This window comes from Arachis duranensis, chromosome 10 (assembly GCF_000817695.3).
Source record: "Arachis duranensis cultivar V14167 chromosome 10, aradu.V14167.gnm2.J7QH, whole genome shotgun sequence".
Classification (NCBI taxonomy): Eukaryota; Viridiplantae; Streptophyta; class Magnoliopsida; order Fabales; family Fabaceae; genus Arachis; species Arachis duranensis.
In genome coordinates, this window is record NC_029781.3 from 2,913,818 (window position 1) to 2,926,297 (window position 12,480).

Here is a 12,480-nt window from a genome sequence, read left to right on the forward strand (position 1 = left end):
TGTATATTGAAATTGAAGAGTATGAAGAGGTTGATCAAGAGATGAACTCACTCATCAATGAATTTCTATCCAAAATTGAATTACCTCTCATTAGACAAGATGAAGTTCTTGAAGACAACGCCAAGCCAAGTGGAAAAAGGGAAAAGGTTGAAATTGAAGAAGCTTGTGAAGAGGTGGAGACAACTAAAGAAGAGCACAAGGAGGTAGACCTTGCATTGTCTAAGTGTGGGGAAGCCTCCCTTCCTAAGTTACCATCCAACACAACATTTAAGTGGGTAAAATCTCTATCTCTAAGCTTTAATTTCTCACTTAAATATGGTTTGATTGAAAATGATGGTCAACTTAGAACTCTTTGTGGAATTAAAAGTAAGAATGAGTTGTGTAGTGGTTGGGAGTGGCTGGAAAGTTGGTGTTAAGCTTATCAAGGTCAAAGCTTTAAGGTATAGGGATGATGTTGGGACAAGAATCACTTTGTATGGATCTAGAAGGAAGCATTGGTGGAATAAAGAGAATTCCATGTGTCAATCACCCTTATGTCAACCACCCATCCGCCAAAATCGTGAAATTCAACTAACGGATGGATGTGAAGATAAGATATGGGATCCCGGTTCGCTATGTGAAGGCCAACTAGGGGAATTCATATCTTGGGTAGAACTTTGCCCAAGCTTAATAAAAATGGTTGGAAATTCTGTCAACCAATTGAGGAGCAAAGATCCTTGGAGATTCAAGGATGAGTACAAACATAGGCCACCATGACAACAAGCATCTCAAAATGTCCAACTTAAGGACTTAAACTAAAAGTGCTAGGTGGGAGACACCCCACCATGGTAAACTCTTTCCAATCTTTTACATTTACTTAATAAGTGATTTGAGTGGAGTGACGCGTGCGCACGAAGTACGCGCACGCGCCCCTGTGCGGATGCAACATTGCCTACATTACCCGAGAGTTGGGCCTCTCTTGGGCAAACATTATGCCCTGAGCCCAACCTGACCCACGCGGACGCACTCTACGTGCGTGCGCGCCGTTGATGCGAAAGTGGTCATTTGCGTGGACGCGCACACGGCGCGTGCGCGCCCGTATGCCAAAAATTGAACACGACGCGGACGCACATTTGCCCCGCGCGCGTCCTTGCGTGCTGCCACCAATCTAGGCCACGAACCCGCGAGTTGGGCGTGCCTCAAGCCGATTCTAAGCCTCATGCCCAATCTAATGTACGCGTGCGCGCATTGCACGCGCACGCGCCTCTGCCTAATATGCCATCCCACGTTAGCGCGCACTGCACGCTCGCGCATGATTCCCCATTTTCCCCAATGAGCGCGGACGCGCACATGCCGCGTGCGCGCCGGTCTGGTAGCGCGACTTCTAGGCCAATCTCCAGAGAGTTAGGCCTGAGTTGGGCCAACTCTAAGCCCCTAGCCCAACTCCATGCACGCGTGCGCGCAGCGTACGCGCGCGCGTCCTTTTCCATTTTGCTCATCCACGCTTCAGCACGCTGTACGCGCACGCGTAGGTCCCAAGTTTTCTCGATGGGCGCGGACGCGCAGGGTGCGCGCGCGCGCCGATTCAAAAATAGGGATAACCCTAATGCGCGACGCACACTGCGCAGTCGCGCACTTTCCCTCCCCAACCTCCATTTCCGCTTCTTCTTCCTCTTCTCTCCCCCAACGTCCGTCGCAGCAGCAGCGCCGGCCGCCGCCGCACTACCTACCTCTGTCACCATCCTTGACCATCATTTCTCTTCCCCTCTCACCACCACCCGTTCTCTCCCCCCCTCTCACTCCTCTCACCCATCTCACCGTGACCAACCCCTCCGCCGCTACCCCGTCATCACTGCCGGCGACTCGCCCCCTATCTTCCCTTCCTGCACATTCCCCTCTCATTCTCCTCTTTAACCATCACCGTCCCTCCTCCCCTCAGTTTCTCATTCTTCTGACTGAACCACCGCGCCGGCCGTCTTCACCGCCACCGTTCACGGCGGTGCCATTTTCTGTCTCTGCTGCCCCTGCCCTATCCTAGTCCCCCTTACCATTCTCAGTTCTTCCCAGCTCCCAGGTTCCTGCCCCATTTCTATTATATTTTTTTTCTGTTTTTTGTTTTTCTTTTTTTTTTATTATTCGTTTATGTTAATTACTATAATTGCATGTTAGTTAGTTCAATTCAATTTTTGCATGTTAGGTTAGATAGAAATAACTGCGGTTAGGTAGCTAGGGCTGGATAGCGGATTCTAGGCCTGATAATTGCTCCGTATGTGCATATTTGCTGCTTGCTTCCTTAGGTACTGTATGTTGGTTTTGGGTTGCTATTTCATGCGATATGTGTTGCTCAATAATATCTGTTTGCTGCTGTGCGTAATTGATGTTGTTTTCTGTGCTGTTTGTGCTAATTTGCTATCCGGGAACGTCCGATTTTAAGCCGAAATGCTGCCCGACTTTCAAGGAAATTAGTTTTATTTTGATCTTTTCAGTTTTGGGCAAATTTCCATTTCCTTTTGACTTCCCGGACTTGCACAATCATTGTGAACATAAACCACAATTTCTCCTTTAATTGCGCCGAAATATCATCATATCACTAATCCACTTTTCTTACTCACTAATTTCTTTAACCATCTAACTTCCACTCACCTTTAACCCTCTTTAACAATTCTTTCAAAAATATGATGATATTATTGTCTTTTGAATATGAGTTGTTGACTTTAATGAAGCTTGCATTCTTGGTTTACTCGTTCACTTTTGCATATTCTTTGCAACATCATGATTGTTTTTTGTCATTTGTATCCTGAACATGCCTTCTTTGTTACATGCTAAATGTTCCATATATTCTGCCATATTTTTCAGGATGTCGGATAAAGGCAAAGCCATAGCCACTACTTCCAAGAAAAGAAAACTCTCTACACCCTCCATTCCGGCCATCTACAAGCATTATGCCAAGAATCCTTTGAATGATGAGGAAAAAGAAAACCAGTTATTGCCTTCCACCAACCCAGACAAATTCCCCAACCTCCTTCTACCAATCCAGACAAATTCCCCAATCTCTACTGTGAGCTTTGGTTTTCTAGATATCGAACAACAAAGCTGAATACTGAGAAGAAGTTGCTCCTACCTAATGATGTGAGACGGTCCATTACCGGTCGGATCCTTGACTTGGGTATCGACTTTGTTGACCGAGAGTTGGGGGATATCAATATATCATGGGTGAAGGAATTCTACTGCAACTTCTTCCGCCCGACTTTGGATTCGGTTCAGGTGAGGGGTAGAGAGGTCACGGTTACTGAGACTGCTATTGAGGAGGCGCTACAGTGCCGACATGTCCCTGATGAGCTGTGTGCCCATCAGCAGGCTGAGTTGGCCATACACAGCATGACTTTTGATTATGAGGCACTCAGGAGTATTATTGGGTTACCAGATGCCACATGGATTATGGATGCGAACAATACCAAGCCGAAAGGGATGCTCTTTACTCATCTGACTCGTGAGGCCAAGACCTGGCAGATGATATTCGCATGCTATGTCCTACCCACCAGCCACTTTTCTGAGATCCCTATGGAGATGCTTCTACTGATTGGGTGTGTCATGGAGGGGAAGGATGTTTCTTTTCCTTGACTTATCCGACAGTGCATGTGGCGGGCGCATATTCGTGGCCTACTCCCATTTCCTACATTGGTCACGAGTATGGCAGCCCTCACTGAGGTTCCATGGTTGGATGATGATGTGCGACCACCGCCCCCTGATGATGATGACAGGGAGGTTACTATTCCCTAGGGTGGTTGGGTGCACGAGAGACCAGTTGCTAGACGCCGTTCTCGGGTCAGAGCTGTCGTGGGGACACCCTCACCATCAGCCCCTACAGCTGCCCCATCATCCTCTACAGTCTCAGCAGGATGCCCCTGACACTACAGAGCCACCACAGACTCATGAGGAGCCGGTCCCACAGCCACAGCCACAGCCAGAGCCTATCGTTGTACCTCCCACTGATCCTCCGGTTTAGCATCGAGGACGATGCTTGATTTTAAGTGTGGGGAGGGCACCGGTAGCATTATTTGGGAACCGGTGAACTTTTCGGCCTAGTATCTTATTTTGCACATCTTTGTATATATTTTGATGCATTTCTAGTTTGCTGTGGATACTTTTATTGCTTATTTTGGATTTTAGATATGCTTATTTTGGATTTTAGATATTTTGATGCTTTTGGATATTTTTAGATGATTTGGATGATAGACTCCGTACTTCTAGTTGGATTTATACATTTTTTGTTTATCTTTATTTTTAGTTGTGGTTGTGATTAGAAATTATACTTTGAATTGCAAATATTTAGTCACCCTTTTTGCATAATATATTGGTTTTACGTGAAAAAAAAAAGAAAGGGTGAACTAAGAAAATTTTTGGATTTTTCAATCACAACAATGCTTAGTCAAATATTGAAATTTTCCAAGAAGTTTAAATATAGAGCATTAACCCAATTGATTGAAAGAAAATTTTTGGTGAAACTTGCTTGAATTTCATACCTTGTGAAGCATGTATTGAACTAAGAACACAAGCTTGTGAGACTTGAGCCATTGATGTGGTTACATTTTATAACCACTTATTTTCCATTCTTGTGTGAAATTGCTCTCTTTCTATGATTGTGACCCTTGATTTGCTTGATTCTATATATCCATTTAATTCTTGTATTTATGCATTTATATGATTGAGGCCATTACTTCATTAGCCCACTTACCCAAATAGCCAACCTTTTACTCTCCATTGTTAGCCAATTTTGAGCCTATGCTTAAACAACTTGTTCTTCTTTTAGCACATTACAAGCCAAGGCGAAAAACCAATGAAAAGTCCTTGTTGCAAATGAATTCTCGTTGCAAGTATAGTTCCTAAACCAAACAAAAATCCTTTCATACAAAAGATTGTTTGTCACAAGTAACAAACCCCTAATTTTATAAACCGAAGTATTCAAACCTCGGGTCGTTCTCCCTAGGAATTACAATAAAGTGTCTTGTTATTGGTTGTGATATGTTTTGGGGTTTTGGATAGGAAGCATGAAAAGTAAATGGCAATGAAAATAAACTAACAACTAACAAAGCTCTTGGCAAGATATGAGAACTAGAAGTTCTATCCTAGTTATCCTTCTCAATTGTGATGAGTATTGTTCATTGCTATCACTTAGTTAACCCTTACTAAAGAAAGGAAAGTCAAGTGGATGAATCAATTTGATTCCTCAAGTTCTAATCAACTCCCAAGGAACGACTAGCTTTAGTGCACCCCAAACCAATTAGCAATCTCTCCAATTATCAATCAACAAAGGAGTTAGATAACTCAAGAGTTACTAACTACTCTACCTAGACCAAGAGGAACAAAACCTACACTAAAATCCAACCAAGCATTTCATCAAACACTTGGAAGGCATAAAAGAAAAGCATAGTAAATTGACAACAAGAATAGAATCTAACTACAATTATTGCAAAGATTTAACAACAACAATCAAGGAAATCACAATTATCATGAATTACCTCAAATTGCATTATTGACGGGGAACAAAGGAACAACAATCTATCCAAAACAAAATGAAGAATTACAATTATTAAAGCACATAACTAGAAAGAGAGAGATGAGAAGATTAAGAATTGATAAAGGAAAATTGAATCAAAGCATGAATTAAACCTAGATCTAAGAAGAGAGATTAACCTAAACCTAATTCTAATTCTAGAGAGAAGTGAGAGCTTCTCTCTCTAGAAACTAACTCTAAAACTAATCCTAGTGAGTGTGTATTATTGCCTCCTTGATTCTCTATTTCTCCCCCTTAATCCTTCATCCTTATATTCCTCCTCCTTAGCATTTGGCGCCAAAATGGGTTCAGAGACCCTCTCAAATCGCTAGACACGTGTTGCATTAGAGAGGTCATGTGGCATCATCGGCGCGTGCGCGCACGGTACGCGTGCGCGTCCTTGGCCTGTTTCGCACTGTGCGCGCGAGCGCCTTGTGCGCGTACGTGTGCATGGCCTGGATCAATTCTTTGACTTTTTATGCTTATCTCCACTTGCATGCTTCCTTCCTTGCTTCCTTTGATCCATGCCTAGCCTATTCCAATCCTGGAATTACTAGCAAACACATCAAGGCATCTTGTGGAATCAAAGAGAAACTAGAATTCATCAAAATAAGGCTTAAAAAGCATGTTTTTACACTTAAGCACAAATATGGGAAAGATAACAAAACCATGCTAATTCATAGGCTAAATGTGAGAAAAGGTTATCAAAATACCCTAAATTCAATACAAAACAAACCGTCAAATTGGGGTTTGTCAATGCTACATGGAGATTTCTGACCCCCTTGAGGATTGAGTTCACACACTCGGAGATGTTCGTCGTCATGTGACCGAATCTCCGCCCCGCATCACGATGCTGAATCCACAACGAATAATCAATCCGGTTCACCCACTCACACATCGCCGGGTCTTCAGACCGCAGAATATCAAACCAGTAATCAAATTCAACCTCGGTCTTCGCATACACCGCATTCACTAGAAGCCTCCTTGCGTCTTTGCCCTTGAACGTAAGGGCAAAATTAGCCGCTACGTGTCGAATGCAGAATGCACGGTACGCAGATGGAGGTAACCAACCTCCGTCAGGGGCCTCAAGGGCAGCCTTGATGCCGTTATGCCTGTCCGATATAACCAGCAGACCCGGCTGGGGTGTCACGTGTTGTCGAAGGTGCAAGAGAAAGAATGTCCAGGACTCTGCATTCTCACCATCTACTAGTGCGAATGCAACAGGTAGAATGTTGGAGTTTCCGTCCTGTGCAATCGCGATGAGCAATGTTCCCCCATACTTCCCATACAGATGTGTGCCGTCAATGCTGACTAGCGGCTTGCAATGACGAAATGCCTCGATGCACGGTGGAAAAGTCCAGAAAAGTATGTGAAAATACGCTTGAGACTCGTCCACCTGTCCTCCAACTCGAACGGGGCTCGTCCTTAGGACTGCAACAGTACCATGCATCGTTAGCTAGACACCCAACACCCACCTAGGTATCTCGTTGTATGACTCATTCCAGTCTCCGTAGATGACGGCAATAGCCTTCTGCTTTGCCATCCAGACCCTCCTGTAAGTCGGCCTAAACCCGAAGTGTGCTGCCGTGGCGTTCAGGAGCTTTTTTATGCTGACGGATGCATCAGCTCTAACCATTGGCATAATGAACGCCGAAATCACATGATAATCCAAACTCCCGTGGTCACTCGAGATGGATGTGGCCAGGCAAGTGTGAGGTCCATTATACCGTTTGACCTCCCAAATGCCCTTGCACTTCCGGAGACTCAGTCGAATCAACCATGTGCACCCATTCCCAAACTCGGAACACTTGCCCACATACCGGTGGTGATCGGACTCCACTACCTTGTACTGTACCCCTCGCCGGATGCTGTAAGTCTTCACACTTAGAAGGGCCTCATCTTTATCCTGGAATTGCTGACCAACTTGGAACTCTGTCAGACCAGCAGTCCCTTCCGCATCTCTCGCTCCGAATCCAACAGAGTGCCCAGAAACCCCCTCCTGCCTCATGGCATCCAAGTTCAAGGAGGAAAAATATGGTGGATACTGCTGTGTGCCAGTGCTAGAACCACCCACCGCCAATGCAGGCTCACTCGCTCCAATATCATCGCCGCTGTCATCGTCAATCATATCCGGCTCGATGTCATCCTCATCTGGATCACCCAACACTCCGTCTCCAACGCCAAGCGGTGCAACGCCAAGTAAATCATCTGGCAGAGTTTCCCTTAAACGTACGTCGTCACCTACGCTGCCATTGAGATCAACAGCAAAAGACGGGGAGGCGACAGCTTGGACCACTGGCTGGTAAACAGGGACGAAGGAAGAAGCAACGGCAGGCCGGGAACTAGAACCGGCTGGTGTGGCTAAAGTGGTGGTATTCCGGTTCGAACCCCCTGAGCTGGATACCACATCAACCAGCTTTGCCAACAACTCTGGAGTCCTGACCTCCGGAAACTGCTGCCGACAAAGAAACATTACCTGCAAGTCCTCATCACTACTAATCGTGAAACAATCATACTTCACGGTATCCTGGAGCACCGTGACTGGAATGCGATAGAAAAACTTCTTCACCCGCTTCGCATCTTCCAGACCGAGCTTCATCAGTACAGATCTAACAAGGTCATCATAGCTCGTTCGAGGAGTAACGACAATACAGAGAAGATCTTTATCTGTGAACTTCACTCCGGAACGAGTTTTCCTCTTAATGGATCCTCTGTGGTGAACCAAAACAACAAAACTCTCCTCACTAGCCATCTTACTTCCTCTAATAAGACCAACTCACGTTTACACCGGTTAAATAGAGCTCTGACTGCCACTAATTCGAACCGACCCGGTTCGATTTATGGTTTGTTTAATTCGAACCAGCCTGGTTCGAAATACTATGGCCGGCCTCTCTCTCTTTAATTCGAACCTCCCTGGTTCGAATTAGTTGCAATCGTAGTTCGAACCACCTTGGTTCGATTTATGAAGAAAAGTCAACTCGTAATTCGAACTGCTCTGTTTCGAATTACTCTCATATGCAGTTCGAACCATATCGGTTCGAATTATATAAAAATAGGATCCGGCGCATTACTGAAACGATTTTCAGTTTGGCTTATATACGTCAATTATAGATTGTATTGGCTTAAAATGGTTTTTTACCCTTAATATTATATAAATCATCTTTGTATTTATTTTTTTTGTGCGTATATAATATTTAATTAACACATTAAGACATATATAATATTTTATTAATACATATATAATATAAAGTTATTTACAAATTATTATTAATTTGTATATAATGTATAATTAAATTTAATGAATTCAATTAGAATAAACAATAAATTATTTATTTTATTTCAGACTTTATAAATGAATAAATTAATTAACTAATATAACAAATTATAATTAATGTAGTAAAATTAATTAAGTAATATATATTATAATAAATTATATTAATATTTAAATATCTGATCAAATCAATTAGCTGATATAATTAAGTCATGGTAATAAATTGTATTGAATGAGTTAAAATAATTAAATCGGAAAATACTCTCCAGAGCATGCCACGTCAGCTCCATCATTAAGTGCAGACATCCAATTTTTATATAATAGAATAGATAGATTTCAATTTATTTTCTAAATTTTTTAAACTAAGAATTCAATATTTAAAATTATATTTTATATGTGATGCTAATTTTTAGTGAATAAATCTATCATTACTACTTTATTCATCTTTTTGTACATTTTTAATTAATAATATTATATTCTACCTGGTACTAAATGATAATATGACACATTATAATATTGTATGCAATGGCATGTTAAATTGTCATTTAAAATATTAAATTTGTAAAGTAATTAAGTATTTTGATTATTAAATATGATATACTCAAATTTTATAGAAACTAAAATAAGTATAAGTTGAGTCAGTTTGGTAGTTAGCTCATTAGTTTGTTTAAGTAAGTGTTTGGTGTTCGAATTTTGCCTTATATATGCAGTAGATCCTTAAATAGAGCTCTGATCCGCAACGGATTAGTATTTAACTTATCAGATTGAAAAATATCGTAAGAAAACAAAAAAAATAGGTGAAAACTCAGGTGCAGTTGACTTCACGTGAAGTTAATAGTTGAGAGCCGTTAGATGAAAATTTAGTCAAATAAGTCAAATTATATAACGGCTCTCAGTTATCAACTTCACGTGAAGTCGACTGCACCTAAGTTTCTATAAAAAAAAAATAAGTATATATTGTAGCTTAGAATGATAACAAATCAAGAACTTCTATGATGTTATATCTTAGAGAATGAAAAGAAACATGAATGATTGAGTTGAAACCAAGAAAGCTGATGAATGCTTCGCTTTCTTTCCTTTGGCATGGCAACTTTAGATGCATTCATTAGGGATAGAACCAAACTTGTGGATAAACTAGAACATCAAGAATCCAAAACATTTTCACCAAGTGTTACTTTTAAATGATTGTTTAATTTGTCCCATAGGAAAAAAAAGGGAAAGAACCCTTCATATCTCCCAAAAAAAAAAAATGGTCATAAGTAATCATCAAAGGGTCATTGGAATTGTGAATGAAATCTAGGGCACATGGACAATAAAGGTACAAAAGGAATAGTTAAATCAGAAATCCACCCAACAAAAAGAGAAAAAAAGAAAAGAGTTTAATACTTCACATATGGTCATAGGAAGTGAAAAAAAGTTGTTAGGAAATTGTCATTTTCAATTAGTAGTGTCTTAGATAGTGCTGTTAGGGACAAGTCACATTCTTTTCAACATTGGCAACTTGTAAAGGAAAATGCTTATTCTAACATACACAATACAACCAAATTCATTGGTTCCTAATATCTTCTCTCTGTTTGTTATCTTTTATTAGGAATTAAAAAAGAGAATTAAGCACTTGCTTGTTTCTTCAAACATTCCTAAAGAGAGTGTGTTCCTTTGTCTTGTGGTCTTTTCTAATGCAAGCTTCATATAGCAGTTCATGTTAAATCATCCCACTTAGTTTTGGATAATCAAGAATATTCATTTTGGCCATAGAAAAGTAGCATGTGTTTAATAGGATATCCAAGGGAATAAACCTGAGATAATCTTTGCTTAATGGCTAACCAGAAATTGTTAATAACTCTTACTGTTGAGTAGTGCTTAATTATATCACTCAGTTTTATAAATAAACCTGAATGTTTTTGCTCTTGGTGTTAAGACCTCAAATGAAATAATAGACTTTAATTTCCTTTATTTTCATTTTTTCAATATCTCTTCATTTGAAGCTTAAGTTACTCAAATGTCACAATTGTTTGGAATAAAGTTATGATGTACGGACACTGACACGGGACACAATATGATACGGGATATATAATATGATACAGGATATACAGACACACGAATTTTAAAATTATATAAGACACGGGGACATGGCATATATATAAAATATAAGTATTTTTTAGATAAATTACAATGAATTTTTGATATTTTAATTGTTATTAAAATATAAAATAATTTTTTTAGTTATTTTTAATATTTTTTAACTATATAAAAATATCTAAAATATTTTTTGTTTTAATAAATAATAATATATATTATTTCTAAACTCATTTCAACAATACATGTTAAGAATAAGGATGGATATGCTGACACATGATAGTATTTAATTAGGTATGTCTAAGTATGTCGGATGAGTGTCAATGAATATTGTATCCAATACGTAAATATGACAACTCAACGAAATGATAGTACTTCGTAAGAATAAAATGATAAATGAACTTTGTTCAGAGAAATAACACCAAGATAAAACAATTCTTAAATAGAGTTTAAAGACATTGATTTCCAAAAAACACTTGTTAAGGGCCACTCTTTTTTCACAAAAGATCTTTACAAAAGAAGAAAATATAGAATATACTTGGTTAATTAATTTCTCTATTTTTTTTTCTATATTGACTATATGTTAATTATAAAATTGTTTGTCAGCGTGTAATATTATCTATTGTAAAATAAAACTAAATATTTATTAAGTTTTTTGTTTGTTTCATTTTTATTAATTAGCATGCAATGCAAAATTATCTATAAAGATTTCCTCCCTATTATTAAAAAAAAAAAAACTAATTTCGTTTTTAATAAAAGTAAAATAAAAATTGAACTTTAGTGTCTCTTAAAACCGTTCATAGTGTATCTTTCACTTTTATAGTAGTATAGTAATATTGTTGATTATTATGATAGTATGATATTTTTTTTTTTGGAATAGAAAATAGTTTAAGTTTGTATAGACATCAAACAAAATAAAAACTAAATTATAAAAATAAAAAAAATCAAAACTTAAAGATGATAACTTATTTGTACATTTGAAAATAAAAGATATTACATATACAATAAAAATCAGTTATCAAATTAATTAATACATATTTATGTTTATTTATATATATTGATTTAATATATTTTTTAATTAAATAATTAATCACCAAAAAATTAAACACATTATAGTGGATGAATAGTCAAATTTATTTACTGTCACAAAAAAAATTAAACTTATTTATAGTATTATAATTAAAAAAACTTATAAAAGATCAAAAATATATTTTTATATATATAATAAGATGGAAACTCAGATGCAGTCGACTTCACGTGAAGTTGATATTTGAGAGAAAATTTGATCAAATCAGTCAAATTATCTAACAGCTCTCAGATATCAACTTCACGTGAAGTCGACTTCACCTGAGTCTTCATCATATAATAACTGATTCATAAATATTATTTTTGATGAACAGATAACATAATTATTTTAAGGTGAAAACTCATGTGCAGTCGACTTTACGTGAAATTAATTGAGAGCCGTTAGATGATTTGACTAAATTTTTATCAAACGGCTCTCGCCTATTAACTCCACGTGAAGTGGACCTGAGTTTTCACCTTATTTTAAATTACTAAAAAGTTTAGTTTAAAGTGGTTAAATAGGGTAAGTGTAGTG

At 38.7% G+C, this 12,480-nt stretch overlaps 1 protein-coding gene across 1 annotated transcript; it reads right to left on the reverse strand.

Annotated features, from left to right (window-relative positions):
• Nucleotides 1-6,989: 6,989 nt before the first annotated feature.
• On the reverse strand, nt 6,990-8,285 carry LOC107468205 (uncharacterized). The gene has a single exon (XM_016087463.2). It carries the CDS (start codon nt 8,283-8,285, stop codon nt 6,990-6,992), a length of 1,296 nt encoding a protein of 431 aa, XP_015942949.2.
• Between the last annotated feature and the right edge of the window lie 4,195 nt (nt 8,286-12,480).